The following is a 16,598-nucleotide window of genomic DNA, read 5'->3' as shown; positions in this document are numbered from 1 at the left end:
ATTATATGGAATGCTGAAAACTGCATACTAGGACAGCAGTATGAAGTTATATTTAACCCAGTAGAACAACCAATGATCTGTGAAATACATTAAATATCTTTATTTACCCTTAAATTTAAAGACCCATTTATCATCAAGTTGGAAATATATCAGATTTTAAATGCTCTCTGTCAGCATGTATCTTAGTTCGAGGAGAGAATATGACAGTGTTGACAGTTCTTCAATGTTGAAACCATCATGCCTGAACATGTTTTAACATTATTAACTCAAGTGTACACTTAGCAATTTCGCGTATCATATCAAGATTACTTTATGTTTACCTTGTACACAATCGCATCATAGGAGTTTCCAATGCTGCTAACAACATCTCAGACTTGGTCCAATCGTGTCCATTTGAGCTTAGTAGCTTTAATAAGACTTCCATGCCACTTATACTTTCATCTGATTTCCTGCATTTTCTTTAAAATTAAATATTAGCAAGTTTTTCGAAACTACACAGCTAATAATTAGTAGATGCAAAAGGAACAAATATAGAATGCAAAATGTATGAAGCTTAAAAGGAGAGAGATACAAATATTTTCTGAGTGTGGATCATTGCTATGGAACTTCGTCATGTCTCTTTTCTGTCCTTTAATAGAATAAATCATATTTTGTGTTAAAAAACTATGCTCTTACAAAATAGCATACACTCTTGGGCCAAAGAATTGGAAAATTATCATGATAAAAATGGAAGACTGTTCACAATGAAGGTCAAGAGAATATAAAAACTCCAAAGAATTTTCATATCTTTATATATTCCAAAACATAATTATCCTAAATCATTTGATAGAGTCCAAGGGGTTGTGTTCTATTGGTTAAAGTATTGAGTTCTCATTGTGGAGATCAAAGTTCAAATCCCAAAGGGAAATCTAATATGGAATTCAAAGTTGTGACTCTTAGTCTTCCACAGTTGGCTTCTAGGTGGATTCTAATTTGTGACTCTTGGTCTTCCATAGGTTGATTCTAGTGTGGTTGCTCAAAATGAGCTAATAGTGGTTTCCAATAAGTGGATTTTAATTTGTGACTCTTGGTCTTCCACAGGTATTCTAGGTTGATTCTAGTGTGGTTGCTCGAAATGAGCTAGTATTAGTGTCATGGTTGTGGTTGCTCGATATGAGCAATTATGGATATTTGTAAACGATCTAGAATATAAAAAAAAAATCATTTGATAGCTCCCGAAGAGTCATAGAATACAAGATTTTACCTTTTAATGGAAGATTATCACTTTGAACAACCTTGTAAAGAAAATTTCTGAAAACTTATTTAGCTCAAAAGTGATTCAATTTTCTTTGGCACAACAAGGTACATAGTGTAATGTCCCTGTTTTTTGTCACACTAGCATTGAAGTTAGCTCTACCTTTCTTGGTGTGCGCAAACCTTGTCCGAGGGTATGTTTGATGTTAGCAATGAGCTCAATTGGTCTAGGGGACTCTAATACGTTCCAAAGTGAATTCTAGCTTTTGGTGTATTCTCCAAGAATCTTGAAGCGAGCATCTGTTAGTAGCCTAAGTGGTTCAGTGGTAGCATAGGGAACATCAATATACAATGTACAATACCAAAGCATCACAATTCATTAACATGGAACCAATAACGCACAACACAGTATACCCGAATAGATTTGTGTAACACAGGTGCATATCATATTCCTCTCCAAATCCCATGTCCCCACAGTGTGCTACAAGTTTACAATATAAAGAGTTCGCGGTTGGTTAGGCCACCAACCGTCCGACAACTAACTACCCGCATAAACAACTTAATACTATTATTTTCTATTAAAGCATTAAAAAGCCTTATTTACTAATTAACTGGCTTACATCATCCCCCCCCCCAAAACTTGTTCGTCTTCCAGACGAACACTACAACAATTGAACAAGAATTATCTACTTAGAGGGACAAGAGGGCGTCCCTGTTCCCGTAGTGGTCCGTTCTCGAAGTATCTTCAGGTCCCTCTCAGCAAGCAGTTGCTTCTCTCGAGTGGCTTTCAAAAGCCTAAGTGCATCCATTCGGTCCTTCTTAGAGGCAGCCAACTTCCGTTCTGTTTCACGTCGCGTGGTTCTCTCTTGAACCATTTCTTGCTCCATAGCCTGGATCATTTCTTTCAGCTCACTCTCTCGCTGAAGGGCTAAGGTATGGACTCCTTCCATTCTGTTTGCTTCCCAGGTCATCCTTTGGAGCTGTAAGAATGTAGCGCGGAAGGTCTGTTCTATGGAAGTGAGAGCTCTCATTACTTTCTGATTACCTCCTGTATGTTCACTAAGGATCCGTGGTATTCCCCATTATGCTATTATCTCTGGAATTCCCGTGTCAGGCCAACCTTGGTTCCTAATTTTCTCTGAGAACTCCCTCTCGCAGCCTTCTGTCATAAACGCCAGTAGTGCTTCCGCTGCTCTTACTATAGCAGGCATATCAGACCCTCGAGACTGATCTATCATCCTCTTCGTGGCTGCCCTCATTACTTCCAACTTGGAAAGAAAATTCTGCGCAACTGGTTCCCACTCTTGGATTCCCTCTGCTGGTGCTGGTGAGGACGTACTGTGCCCTTTTCCGATTCCTTCCATCCTCTGGCTCTCTTGCTGATCAGTCCCCAATGATGGTGAAGGAGGTGGAACCTCTATGTCCATCTGGAATCTTGCTAGCAGGCTGTCTGCTTCTGTCTCCATGTCTGTTTCCTCAGTCCCCTTTCCTTTGTCTCCCTCTGGCTCTTCACCGTGTATTCCTCCTTCGGTATTTCCTACCTCCATGGTTGCAAGTGGATCAGTTATGGGTGCTACTACCAATGCAACAGCTCTAGCCGCTTCTACGCCCCTAGTTGTGCTTATATGGAGGGTGTGGGCCCCAGCGTGTCCCCGCAAGTCTACTAACTGAGATGGGGTCCCTGTGACTCTAGTTACCAAATGTGCCGTGATGGGAATCTGTGCTGGTTCGAAGAGTACCTTTTTCCTTACTCCCCATCCTGGTACGGCTGGTATGCCCTCCATACGGCTCTTTGTCCCTACTTGCCGCAACCCTCCTACGTGTTCTCCTTCCTGTTCCATGCCCATTGGCTCCATCCTGAATTCTCCTTCATCTTCTTTTGAAGATGATGTGTATGTTTCTTCTCCTCCTGTCTCTACCTCTTCCTCAAAATTGTTGTCTTCTTCTCCTCCATCTTCTAAGCTCCCTGCCAGTTCTTGCCTTGCTTTTTTCCTTGGTGTTGTCTCTGTGGTTACTGTAAAAGTGTCTAGGTGTAGCCAATAATACATGGCTGGCTTGTAGGGCTCCACCCGGCTTGAGGCCACAAATCCTCCTCTGTTTTCTAATGCCACTTGAGTTCTCAATGCTTCCAAGAAGAGGGCAATGAGGTGATGGGGCACGTATAGGGTCTTGTGTTTGAGGAGCATGGCTTCCTTCACACAGCTGGAAAGGACTCGGCCCTAGTTATAAATTTTGCCATTACTCAATCCGTGCATGAGGCGTAGCATCCATATTGCAACATCGGATGCTCGGCTTGCTACTGTTAACTTACTCTTTATGATGTCCAGGACACATCTCCATTCTGGTGAGGTGAGATAAGATTTCTTCAGGCCCCTTCTATTGCTATTCTGCCATAAACTGTTCCATTGCTCTTCTGTGAGTGCGTCGCCGCAGATATGTTCCAGTAGCCACTTCTTTTCTTTTGTAGGCATTCTTGCTGATAGTTTCATAGCTGAATCGCCACTACTGGGAATGCCGAAAACTTTGCTGAATTCTTTGGGTGCATAAGAAATGACCACTGTTTGTCCCAAATAGTCAATTACTGATCTATGTCTGTCCTGCTCATATCCATGGACCATGGCACGCAGTATAGGCTCGAATTCTTTTAGGTTGAAGATGGGCATGAAAATGATTTTGTCAACTTCTGCTTGCTTCAATGAACTCTTTAGGGGGTGGTCCTCCTCATTGTTTTCCCACCACTTCCTGCACTCGCTTCCAATTACTCCTTCAAACGTGATATTCTCTACATTCACCTGTTCTGATGCCCTCTCTTGGCTTTTCTTGCTGGTTCCTGGCATGGCCATTGCTTGCTTGTTAGAGGTGCTAGCTTTGTAATTTATTTCATAACTTCCCCTTTTAGGGTTGCCATGACCCCTTTCACCATCTTGTGCGTGTATGGTGATGTACCCGAGGGCTGTGGGCCTATACGCTGTGACTGAGGCTGAGGTGTTGTGTACGCTGGTGGTTGTGTGCTTTTTTCTCCAAGTGCCGCCCCCTTTGCGCTGCTGCTCTGTAATGTCCCTTACTCAATATATAAGCACAAAGATGTTTGCCTGAATTTCAGATTAAAAAGATAAATCAGAAATGGAACAAAAAGTAACTCTCCTCCAAGGAAAACCTACTAATTCATACAGAAAGTATTTTCTTATAAGTTATACATATGCAGCGGAGTCTTGAATTAATTACTTCTTAAACAGTTTGTGAATATTATTCCTTGATTACTTAAATTGGGAAGACACAGGGTATGATCTGGTTAGCCCATCCGTCCCACTCTGGATCCAAAAGCAGTCATCATGCCCTTTTGGCTTACTTATTGTGGCGTGGGTCTTATCCCCTTGATCATCCCTTGTCCCACAACTTAATTTGTTAAATTATGTCAAAGTGGCAGCAGATGGTAGAAGGGGCTTAATTCCACCAGGCCCAAATCCAGTAGCAGTCACATGCCCAACTGGCCTACTGATCTTACATGAACCAGTAGGTGGTCTACTCGGGTGGTCACTATCCCTCCTACACGTCTGCTGTCCTCCCAGACAGGTGTTCATTTTCAGTAGTTTCCTAAATCAATTGTTATAAAACATTTTCATCTATTTAATTCCGTGATGTATATTAATTTTGTGAATAATTAACCAGTATATTCTTCCCTTCTTAATTATGGTTTTCCTTTTATTAATATCATATCATTCACAGATCATTAAGTTAATACAATTCTTTTAGATATTGAATTTCATTTCACTGTTAACTATCCATGCGTGTTAAGGATTTAAGTAATACGGTCTGTTTCTTACAGATCCTTATCTGTCTTATTATCAGAGAATTAAACTATGAACATTTGAAAACATACTGATTTGTAGAATTATAAATACTGATTTCACACAATGATTGAATTGAATCTTTAAGCGGATGGGCTCTTACCTGTCCGAAAACCCTCATATGGTTTCTACGTATGTGCCGATAATGTTCCTTCTTGTTTCGTTATCGTATGGTATGGATTAGATAAAACGATTCACATCTTTATGTAGTTCATATTATTATCATCATCATATATGGATTTGGTAAATTGTAATCATAGTATTATTGTATTAATAGGATGCAGTGACCGACTGAGTAATTAAACCTCTGAACCGATTCACTAACTTCCTGAGTGTGCATACGTACCTGAGACTTCCGCTTTGGGTTTCCAGAAGTTCGTGACACTGGTATTTTTCCTTCACCGAGTCTCTCCTTCTTCCCGTGTGTGTATTGCTGGAGGAAGGTGGTTAGGTTATTTAATTTTCTTGACAAGCCACAACCCTTCCTAAAGGATATGACTCCCCCTTGAGTTGTGCCTTCTCTAATTTAAATTTGTCATTATTAAACACAGCCCGATGCATTAATAATATGATCGGTGATTTTGTAATAAACAAGTTTTGATAGAGGTAATGCTCAATATTAATAAATTGTGAATAATTCTATTAATAATAAAATGCGATTCACATATTACTAAATAATTTGTGTATAATAATTTTCAATATTAATTTGTGAATAATAATAATAATATTTAGTAATTAAATATTAATAAATATTAATAATAATATTTAATAACTAAATATTAATAATTTCAAATAATCATTTGTTGATTATATTAATTTATAATAATAATTGTTTCATTTAGATTATAAATAACGATCAAGAAAGGGACATGACATGCTCCGTGTTGTGCCGCTGGTGCTGTGTCCTACGCCCCAGCTCCCTCTTGTGCTGCGTACGCCTACCTTCGCCCTGCGTACGCCCTCCTCCCTGCTGTGTACCTTGCCTTCCTCCCCGCCGCGTACGCCTTTCTCCCCGCGTACGCCTCCTTCCGCCATGCATACGCCTTCTTCCCCACGTCTTTCTTCCTCCTCCTGCCGCGTACGCTCCCCTTCACTCCGCTCTCCTCCATGCGTACGCTGCTCCTCCTGCCGCGTCCGCTCCCCTTCACTCCGCTGCTCGCTTGTGTCTCCTTGCTGCGTGCTCTCTCTTCCACCCTACGTACGCCCAACCCGCGTACAATGTGTCTCTTGTGCATGGCCTCTGCCTTCTTATGTTTTTCTTTTGTTATTATTTTTAATGTTTTGGTTTTGTTTTTTGATATTTTGCCTTGGTCTTTTATTTTTAAATACTTCTGCCTTGATTTTTTTCTTATTCTTTTTCTCTCTCCGTCCTCCTCTCTCTTCATTTTTTCTTTGTGCCACTTTATTTCTGTTTGAAAATTGGTTATTTTATTTTTTTCAGTCACCACCATTTTAATGGTCACCATATTAATGGCTATGGACTCCCTTTCTTTGTAGATCTTTAGTTTTGATCCATTTACTGGATCTTTGATGGGGCTATCATCCAGGTTGGACAATTTAATAGCTCCATTTTTTCCCACCTCCCTTACCTTGTATGGCCCTAGCCATCGAAGTCTAAATTTACCTGGTCGGAGTTCATTCCGACCATTGTACTTGAGTACCAGCTGTCCTGGCGAGAACTTCATCCGCCTTAGATGTTTATCATGCCAAGCTTTCCTTCTGTTCTGAGCCACTTCTATGGCCCATTGGGCTATTAGGCGGCGCTCATCTAATTTTTGTAATGTCATAAGTCGTTCCTTTAGGCTTTCCTCATCCCCCCATCTATTCTGCACTGCTATCCGCAAGGTTGGTACAGTGTATTCTACTGGCATTACTGCCTCCTGTCCATACATAAGCTGAAAGGGGGTGTGTGTAGTTGTTGCTATGTACGTTGTCCGGTAGGCCCACAACACTGCTGGTAATCGCTCTTCCCAATCTCCTTGCTCTACTCCACACGTCTTGTAGAGAATAGATACTAGTACTTTGTTGGTGGACTCCGCTTGGCCATTCGCCCTGGGATAGTATGGACTGGACAATGTGTGGAAAATCTTGAATTCTGTTGTCATATTGCGTATCACTTGATTGACAAAGTGTACCCCCCTATCACTCGTGAGTTGCAGGGGTATCCCGAACCGGGTCACAATGTGTTCATAGAGGAACTTGGCGGTGCTCAAGGCTGTGTTGTCGGGTAAAGCTCTGGCTTCGGCCCACTTAGTGAGGTATTCTGTAGCCACCACAATGTAGTGGCATCTATGCACTTTGCTCGTCCTCATAGGTCCTACGAAATCCAGTCCCCATCTTTCGAACAATTCCTATGGTTGGAACGGGAACAGGGGCATGAAGTCTCGTTTGAGTGGCTTACCTGCCCTTTGGCACGTGTCGCAGCTGGTCACCCATTCCCTCGCATCCGCATAAAGTGTAGGCCACCAGAGCCCTGCTAACAAAATTTTCCGTGTCGTGGTATCTGGCCCCATATGTCCTCCGGCTAGTCCTTCGTGAGATTCTCTTAGGACTCCAGGAATTTCTTCCTCTAGGACACATCTTCGCAGGATACCGTCCGGACCTAGTTTATATAGGAGCCCGTGGATCAATTGGAACGTGGTACTTTTTAGTGCGAGCTTCCTTCTCTCGCTTGGGCTCATGTCACCTGGAAATGTTGCTGTAGAAAGATACTGCCTGAGTTTCTTGTACCAGGAAGGTAACACGGCTATCTTGAATAATTGGCCATCGGGGAAATCTTCGCTCACTCCTTCTCCTGGCTCCCTGGATTTTATTCTAGACAGGTGGTCAGCCATTACGTGACTTTTCCCTGGTCGCACCACGACATTGAAAGTAAATTCCTGAAGCAAGATCAACCATCGGCTTACCCGTCCTTGAATAACCGGTTTGTTCACCAGGTACATGAGTGCTTGGTGATCCACGAAAAATGTGAATGGTGTGGCCAAAAGATAATGGCGGAACTTCTATACTGCATATACCATTCCCAAGGCTTCCCTTTCTGTGGTGCTATAATTTCTTTCTGCTTTTGACAGTAACCTACTAGCAGAATATATTGGGTGGTCTAAGCCTGAGGATCCGGGTTGCGTTAAGATGGCTCCAATTGCAAAGTTAGAAGCGTCCACATGTACATGAAATTTATTCTCCCAATTTGGGTATGCCAAAATAGGTGCACTTACCAATCTGGTTTTGAGTTCTTGGAAGGCTTCGTTCTGCTCCTTGTCCCACACAAATGGTTCCCCTTTCCTTGTTAGGCGTTCAAGTGGAAGGGACACTTCTGCAAATCCTTTAATGAACCGTCAGTAGTACCCAACATGGCCAAGGAAGGATTTGATCCCCGTAACATCTGTTGGGCTATCCATGTCGAGAATAACTCTGATCTTATCTGGGTCTGTTTTTAACCCTGCCTTACAGACTATGTGGCCGAGTAATCTCCCCTGTGGCACTAGGAACCTACATTTCTTGGGATTGAGTGCCAGTCTTGCTCGTCGACACCGGTCCATGCATTCCCCCAGTATCCTCAAATGGTTTTCCTTATCACTATATACTGACCAGTCGTCCAGGAAGGCCTTGAAGTTCCCAGTGGCCATTTTGTCAAAGATGTGGAGTATGATCCTCTGGAAAGTGGCTGGGGCGTTGCATAGCCCAAATGGCATACGGTTGTACGCAAAAACTCCATCTTCCACAATAAATGTGGTTTTGAGTTTGTCCTCCTCCGCAATGTTGATCTGGTTATAGCCGAAAAAGCCGTCCATGAAGGAGTAAATCTCGTGCCCTGCTACCTCTTCGAGGATGCTATCAATAAACGGTATCGGAAACGGGTCCTTAATGGTTACAGCATTTAAGCTTCTGAAGTCCACGCAAATGTGGATCTTGTTTCCTTCCTTTTTCAGGGAAATAACAATGGGAGAAACCCATTCACTAGTTTGCACTCGGAAAATGATCCCGGCGTCTAGCATTTTTTCTATTTCTTCTTGTACCTTAGCCGCATAGTTCTTATTCATGCGATAGGGGCGTTTCCGCACAGGTCTTGCCCCTTCCATCAAAGGTATTCGATGTACGCATAGTTCTGGGGGTACTCCCTTCAGATCTTTATAAGGCCAGGCGAACACATCTTTATACTCCAAGAATATCTTAAACGCCGCCGCCTTCAGTACAGGGTTCCAATCATCTCCAACCATTATCACTCTTGGGTCCTTTTCATCTCCCAAGTTGGTGCTCTGAACCTTTGGTTCCTCATATTGTACCACTTCTTTCTCAAATTGGTGTGCCGGTGTGCTGTCTACTTCTGCCCCTCCTTCCTCGTATTCCGCAAATTGTGGCGGGTAGGTGCCATCGTTTCCTAACTCGAGGATTTCCAATACATTGCACTCTGGTTGGAAGATCTCATAATCTTCCATCTGCCAGTGGAATAGTCCACTTAGAGAACTCGTTTCATCTTCTGAGCAATTACCGAGGCGGAGCACCCCTTCTCCATTGGGCTCTATCTCGCCTTTTTCCCTTACAGTATTCTCCTTCGAGTCAGAATCTGAGGCCATTTCTTGACTCACCTGCTGGTTTCGCAGGTCAATGACATATTTGTTTCCCTCACTTTCAATGGAAAGGGTATTTTTTTTCCAGTTGTGGTCTGCTTTGGCCGTGACCAGCCATCCTCTTCCCAAAAGTGCATCGTATCCCTTCCGCTCCAACGATATGACCATGAAATCTAAAAAGAAGTGTTGTGTCCCGATAGTTACCTTTTGGCCCATAAGCGTGCCTAATGGTTTGATGCCATGCTGATTGGCTCCTACGAGGTGGAAGGCTGGCGGCCAGAGTGTCGGCCTCCCCAAGGTTTTCCATGTCTCCTCAGGTAGCACGTTTACCGCAGACCCTCCGTCCACGATGGTGTTAGTAAGCCTGAACCCGAGAATCTCCATTTCTACTACGGCTGGTGTCCTCCCTACCCCTACTGTCATCAACATAGGATCATTAGTCTCCTTTGAGTGGTTCCTTCCTTCCATTTCCTCCTTGTGGTTCGGCGTCTTCCCCTCCTTCCTGGTCTCCTCCACTTGGTTTATAGCTATCCATAGTTGTGGTAGTGTTTGCAATAGATCCACTACGCGGACCGGCACTGTGGTTTGCAGAAGTTGTTTCATTATGGTTGTTTCGGAGTCGGTTCGTATGGTGTTGGTGGTTTTGTCGGGTGCTGGCTTTCTCCATTCCTCACTCATTTCCCTTTCTACTTCTCTCTATGCCTCTTTTAGTCTTCCCTTCTCTGTGCCTGGGTCAGGGCATATTAGTTTCCTTGTATGAGATCGGGTAATGGCTAGTACTTCTGGGAACCGTGCGTCTAGTTCTGGCCGTACTACCTCCAACATGTTGACGCCTTTCTGTTTTGGACATTCCGTATCTTCGTGATTGCCCGGCCCACACCATTTGCAGAGTAGCCCTCCTTGCCCAGCACCACTCTGGCAGTCGCGTGCAAAATGGCCCCATTCGTTACATCATCGACATTGTATCATTGGTCTTCCTTTTGCATTGTATTGGATGCGACCCCGTGGTGTATTATTATTGTTGTTGTTGTTACTCCCCCTCCGGCTGGTCCTATAGCCGCCTGGTGACGCATCTGAGTTTGTGTTCTTGGTGGGTGTAGTGGGTGGTGTTGCTTGTTCTTGAGTATAAAGTACCCGAGCACTCCTAGCCTTCAAGTTGTAGGGGCATTCCTTAATAGCATGCCCCAACACTTGGCAGATGTCACAAAAAGCTTTCTTTGGACAATTGGTTTTTGTGTGTCCCTCCAGTTTGCACTCTGTGCACCAGAGGTCTCTGCCCTCCCTACTTTCTTCCTTTTGCGTCCTCATTTCCCGCATCATCCGTCTCATATCCTTCCGGAGTGCTTGTATCGTACGTGACTCCTCCTCGCTCTCCTGATCACTACTATCTTCATCGCTTGTACGCTTCTTGCCCTTTGATGTCTTGTTCTCACTTTCAATATCCATGGCTCTATTGTATGCCTCCATGAAAGTGGATGGGGGTACTATCTTCATCTTTTTCTGCAGTGATGGTTGCAGACCCTCAATAAACAATCGCTTCTTTAACCCGTCGGCCGGGGTATTATCCATTTTGCCAATTAATTCTTTTAGTTTGCGGTAGTAGGACCGTACCGTCTCACTCTTGCCCTGTTTGGTGTTGTATATTTCTGCGACAATCTCGTCATCGTCCCGCAGTAACCGAAACTCCTCCTCAAATGCCTTAGCAAGTCTTTTCCAGGTATCCTTTGAAGTGATGGGTAGGTCCGTGTACCAATCAATGGCAATACCCCGGAGGGTGGCTGGAAATGCTTTCAGCCAGTTATCCTCATCATCCTCGCCATTGGCCTGCCATATGGTGACACAAGTTTTACAGTGGCGGGCGGGATCCTCCGATCCTAGTCCATTGAATCTGGGGAGTTTCTGTTTTTCGGAGTTATGTGCCATCTTCCTCGTACTCCCCGAGTTGTCCTGGGAATTGTTGAATGACTCGGTTGGCGTGGTTGTTTGTTCCCAATTATCACTGCTACCTAATGCCTCTGGGCTGTTGTGACTCCTGTCCCATGCTTGTGTATGTTGTCGAGAACCTTCCGCCAGGCTCCCTCTTTCTTCCACTATCTTGTAGAGTTTCAGGCGCCTCTCAAGTTGTTCTTGGATCCGCAGGGATCTTCTTACTATGTCTTCTTGGTTCCCTTCTTGTTCCTCTGGGGCTTCTCGGTTTCGATCTTTGTTTAGTGTATTTGGCATTAATTTTTGGAATTGCGGCGGTTTCGTCATTGTGTATAGTCCCTCTGTTCTTCTTCCCTTTGATTCCTTTCTTTATACTGTTGGAGCACTTGCTGCTTGCGTTGCTCCCTTCGTGTGTTCTCTTGTTCCTCTTCACGTTCCACGAGGACATGTGCCAACAACCTTGGAATGCTACCCAGGAGATCATGTACTGCCTGGTTCACGTTGAGTTCCGCCCGTACCGTATCAGCCGAGACAGCGCTCAGTTCCGCTTCTTGCTGTACGTACCGGTCCACGACAACGTCCCACGCGTGAATCAGGTCCCGTGTCAACTGATCCTCCTTGGTTACTTCCGTGTTATCTTCTATGTCACTGTCTGTCACCAGGATATTTTGGTCGAATGTACGACCCATTATACTTCCATCCCGCCAGCTTTCCCTCCTCAGACCTTCAGGTTCGACTTAGGCAACGACGCCAAAATGTTAGTAGCCTAAGTGGTTCAAGTGGTAGCATAGGGAACATCAATATACAATGTACAATACCAAAGCATCACAATTCATTAACATGGAACCAATAATGCACAACATAGTATACCCGAATAGATTTGTGTAACACAGGTGCATATCATAGTAAGTCATCCAGTCGGCCCCAATTTTCACTATTAATCATCAGTATCATTCCAATATGGTCAGTATTCGATTTCACTGCTTTCGGTAATTTATGCAACTTGAGTGTATTATTAGCTTTAATTTAATTATTTTTACCAAGGTTGCTTAATTTTATTAAAATAATTTAAAAAACACCTTAGTGTTATAGCTTGTTGGAAATGGGATAAAAAGTTTTAAATTGGGACCTTTAATATCACATATTATCATTATTTTTATAGGTCTTTTGGAGCCAAAAAGGAGTTTTTAATTAAAAAGTTAATTATTAAAATGTATCTTTTGGAAAGTTCAGTGGAGAAAGCACAAAAGAAGGTTTTGTGAGATCATTTGCATTATGCAGATTATTTCATTTCCTGTTGTGAAGCCCTGGTGGTTTTGTGGGATCGAACTTGGTTCATCTTAGACTTCCTAAGAACAAAATCCATCTCGAAGAATATCATCCATGGTGGTGAAACATCATCCCTCATTGATTGTGATAGTTTCACACAAAGACTATGCTTGTGCTTCATTGTTGTGATTGCCAGAGTTGTGCAAGAAGGTTTTGAATGCAAAATCTTTTAAGATTCTTTGAATTAAAGAATTTTGGAGACAGGATTGCAGGACTTTGGGTATTGAAGTTGGTTTTGTTTTCAGGTTTCTTGTTGTTTTTCAAATTAATTCTAGAATGTTTCTTTTTGGGCCAAAACCAATATTTAGACAGGGCCATGCCATCACGGCTTTTTTTGAGAATCAGGCTGTGGGGTTTTAGAAATCTGTGACTGTGTTTGCAGCCTTCTTTTGTCAGGGCAACCCTCTTGGTGGCGATTCCGAGGTAGCTGGGTTGGTGCATGATTTTTTCCAAAGCAAGTTGACCTCCTTGAAAGGCTGGTTGGAAGCTGGCATGGGATTCCATAAAGTATTACAGGTCTTCTGAATGGGTATTTTACATTGAAGAGGCACTTGATCTTTGTCCACATTTGCAGGTGATTTGGTTCTGTTTGACAAGATTTGAGGATGATATGGTTATTTTGCCATAATCTGAAAGATCCCCACTCTAATTTGACCCAAAATTTTCAGATTTGATTGCTTGACCATTTGTCAAACATTTGGCATGAAGAGTGTTTCAGTTCTGATTTCTGAGTGTATGAATATTTTCTGATGTTTGTTTGAAAGTTCCTCAATGCCAATATGTAAACCGGAATGATTCCTCTTCGTTGTAGATGATGTTGAGCCTTATTTGGAGATGGTATGAGCTTCCAGACTGAGGTAGACAGGTCTGATATCAAACGGATATGAATTTCTAGGTCTGATCTGAGTTTTGGGTCAACATCAAATGACTGTAATAGGTTTGATCCGCAGTTTCCATCCACCTAGGTAAATTCCACTAACAAGTAAGGGCTCTCCTTGGGTTTGATTTGAGATATCAGACTTAATTTCTCTGATCTAAGGTCTGATTGGCTCCAAACCCTAGCGCCTGACTGTAGGAGGGAGTATTTTCTAATATAGGATGTACAACTGATGCTGGAGGTCTGAATTGAGTGTTATCTACTGCCCAAGGTCTGGATTTTTAATTTGCACAATGAATACACTCCTTTCCAAACTGAAACCAATCAATGTGCACAGAATTCCACCCTCTTTTGAAATGATTTTTCTGAATTGTGAATTGCAATTGTAACCTGGTAAGCTGGGTTTTCGTCCAGCTACATAATCTGCCAAGAGTTTTCGTTCTTGGAAGCCAATCTGCTGTAGGATACTCCTTTCTAGAGCTCCCACCTGTTCAAAAATACACCTTGTTGGCGGCATTATTGTACACGGGAATAACATTAGTTAATTATGTGTAATTGTTTTGGTTAGTTGGCAACCGGGGGGTGGTAGTTGCGGTGCGACGGTTGGCGCTCGCACCCCCTCGGTACCCTTTTATACTGTGGAATGTAACTTGTAACATACACTTCATTTGGGAATAGAACATCTGATATACTTTGTCTGATATTTACGGCATTATTCTGCATTATGTTCTTTATGCCTTAAGTTATTCACCCGAGAGGGCAAACATTTGGAACCGTTGCCTAGACGTACTTGGGAACAGAAGACACGATGGTGCACAGACACAATGGGCCTACCCATTGGTGAAATAAACCCAGAGGCCGACGATGCGTGAACAGAACTTTACATAGGAGAAGACACGACAACGCGAGAATTTTCAATTTTGCTCCAGGTAGCCATTCAGACCTACGTCCGACGAGAGGCGGCGGAGGCAGAAATCCCACCAAGTGCCGTGTGGACAGCGCTGGAGGTTAGCTTGGCAGTAAACCGGTTGATGAACCACCTCCCCCGGTTGCTTGCACAGGCATCGCTGGCACAACAGACCTGCCTGGAGGAGATTGCCCAGGAAGAGCGATGACAACAAATCCTGCAACGCTACGAAGAGAACAGCCGACGGGAAACAGAACGAGATGGTGCCAGGACAGGAGGGAATTGAACCTTGAACTTCTTATTTTCAAATAAAAGTGTCATTGACACGAGTTGTATTTGAGCAGATGAATTAATAAAAGACATATTTTGATTTATGAATTGTGAGTTATGGGAATGTGCGACAATTAATGCCAAACCTATTGAATAAAGATAGGAATAAAAAACCAGAAACGAACGAGTGGGAGGCTGCGCAAAGGGCCTTGATTCTGGAGCAGCAAGTAGAACGTAGACAGAGGCTGAGGCAACTTGCCGAAGGACGACCTGCCAAAGGGAGGCCCGAGGGGAACCAAGGAGGTGTCACGGAGGGTGCAGAGGCCGACGGAAAATTCTACGCGTCGCCAGATCATCGTAGGACGCGGAGCCACGAAGAATTTCTAGAAGAAACAAGGTTACGGCGAAATCTAGTCGAGGAGACTCGGGATCAGTTTAGAAACTTATCCCTTACGCCACGGAGTGAAGATCACCAACGGGAAGCAGGAGTGGGCGCATGTGAGAGCGAAGGGGAGGGCAACCGTACGGGTGTAGGTGCCACATAGGACAGGCAAAACACCGTACCTCCAGTCGTCCACGTAGGACACACCACCAATGCCACCGGAGGAAGCAGCGCAGGGACCGTTGACAGCAGGAGAGCCTCCAATAATGTATTGGAGGCACTTGGACATTGGGCACTCTTCCGCGAAGCGGAAACGGGCGGTAGATATGGCCTCGGCCTCAAGGGAGCCTGACAGCGGGAGAGATTCCAGCAGTGCGGAGGATTTAGAGGCGGAAGATGAGGAGGATGATAGTAGCCAGGCGACGGAGGAGCTTGTACGAGTCCTGTTTGCCCCACCCCTGTTACCGATGGGCACGCCTGTGCCATCATCTGGAGTGGGCGGCACCTGTATTCCGGCCTTCGGGCAGAGCCATACACCTGTTACACTTGGTCCCCTCCAGCACGAGTACCAGGGAGCATCACCAGGCCCAACCACGGCGGCACTTACCGAGGACATGGCAGAGTCAGGGACGGAGGAGTCGCTGCATCGGGTAGTGGTCGCTGAGGAGCAGGGGCTGACGGAGGTGGGGGTGGTGGATACCGAGCCTCACGTGCGGTTGGACGTCGTGGGTAGTGACGCAGTGGTGACTGTTTCTGCTTCCTTGTTAGAGGAGCCGACGACAGCGAACCATCCCCCGGTCACGGAGATGCGTGCCGACCTTGTGGCTATGCAGAGCTGGCTCACACAGCGGTTTCAGATGACACTGGCACAACCGGAGGGAGCTGTTGTATTCTCACCGTGTCGAGAGACTAGAGCAGAGGTAGTCGACTTGGATGACTCATCAGGGGAGGCACATGGACTCACGGTTGGGAACGAGGCGGGGGAGGTCGCCTCTGCTGGGCAGGCACCAGGAGATGGTACACCTTCGGTGGCAGAGGAGGTACCTTCACAGCAGGATACAGTTGTGCCGGTTCCACCAGGGACTTCACAACCTTCGGCGCAGACGGGGGAGGATATTGAGACCTATCTAGCTAACATGGCTGATATGGTGATGAGGGGTAGGCGGGTGGTGGCCGCTTCCCAGACGCAAGCATTGCAGCAGGTGGTGGTGGAGCTAGAGCAGGTCTTACAGTTTATGCGGGTGGGCTCCCCGGCAGC

At 44.5% G+C, this 16,598-nt stretch overlaps 1 protein-coding gene across 4 annotated transcripts in view; it reads right to left on the bottom strand.

Annotated features, from left to right (window-relative positions):
- The window catches only part of LOC131033457 (uncharacterized), a 262,765-nt gene that overhangs the window by 60,470 nt on the left and 185,697 nt on the right, over window positions 1–16,598 (bottom strand). For 3 of the 4 annotated variants that reach the window (XM_057964692.2, XM_057964693.2, XM_057964691.2), the window contains exon 12: window positions 321–449. The exons of the other annotated variant lie outside the window; for it this stretch is intronic. In XM_057964692.2, coding sequence (XP_057820675.2) covers window positions 321–449 — 129 coding nt within the window. The remainder of the gene's footprint in view (window positions 1–320; window positions 450–16,598) is intronic. 4 annotated transcript variants of the gene reach the window in all.

The sequence above is a fragment of the Cryptomeria japonica genome, chromosome 4 (assembly GCF_030272615.1).
Source record: "Cryptomeria japonica chromosome 4, Sugi_1.0, whole genome shotgun sequence".
In the NCBI taxonomy this organism is placed as follows: Eukaryota; Viridiplantae; Streptophyta; class Pinopsida; order Cupressales; family Cupressaceae; genus Cryptomeria; species Cryptomeria japonica.
The sequence above is the reverse complement of the archived record's forward strand: the minus strand, read 5'-3'. Positions and strand labels throughout refer to the sequence as shown.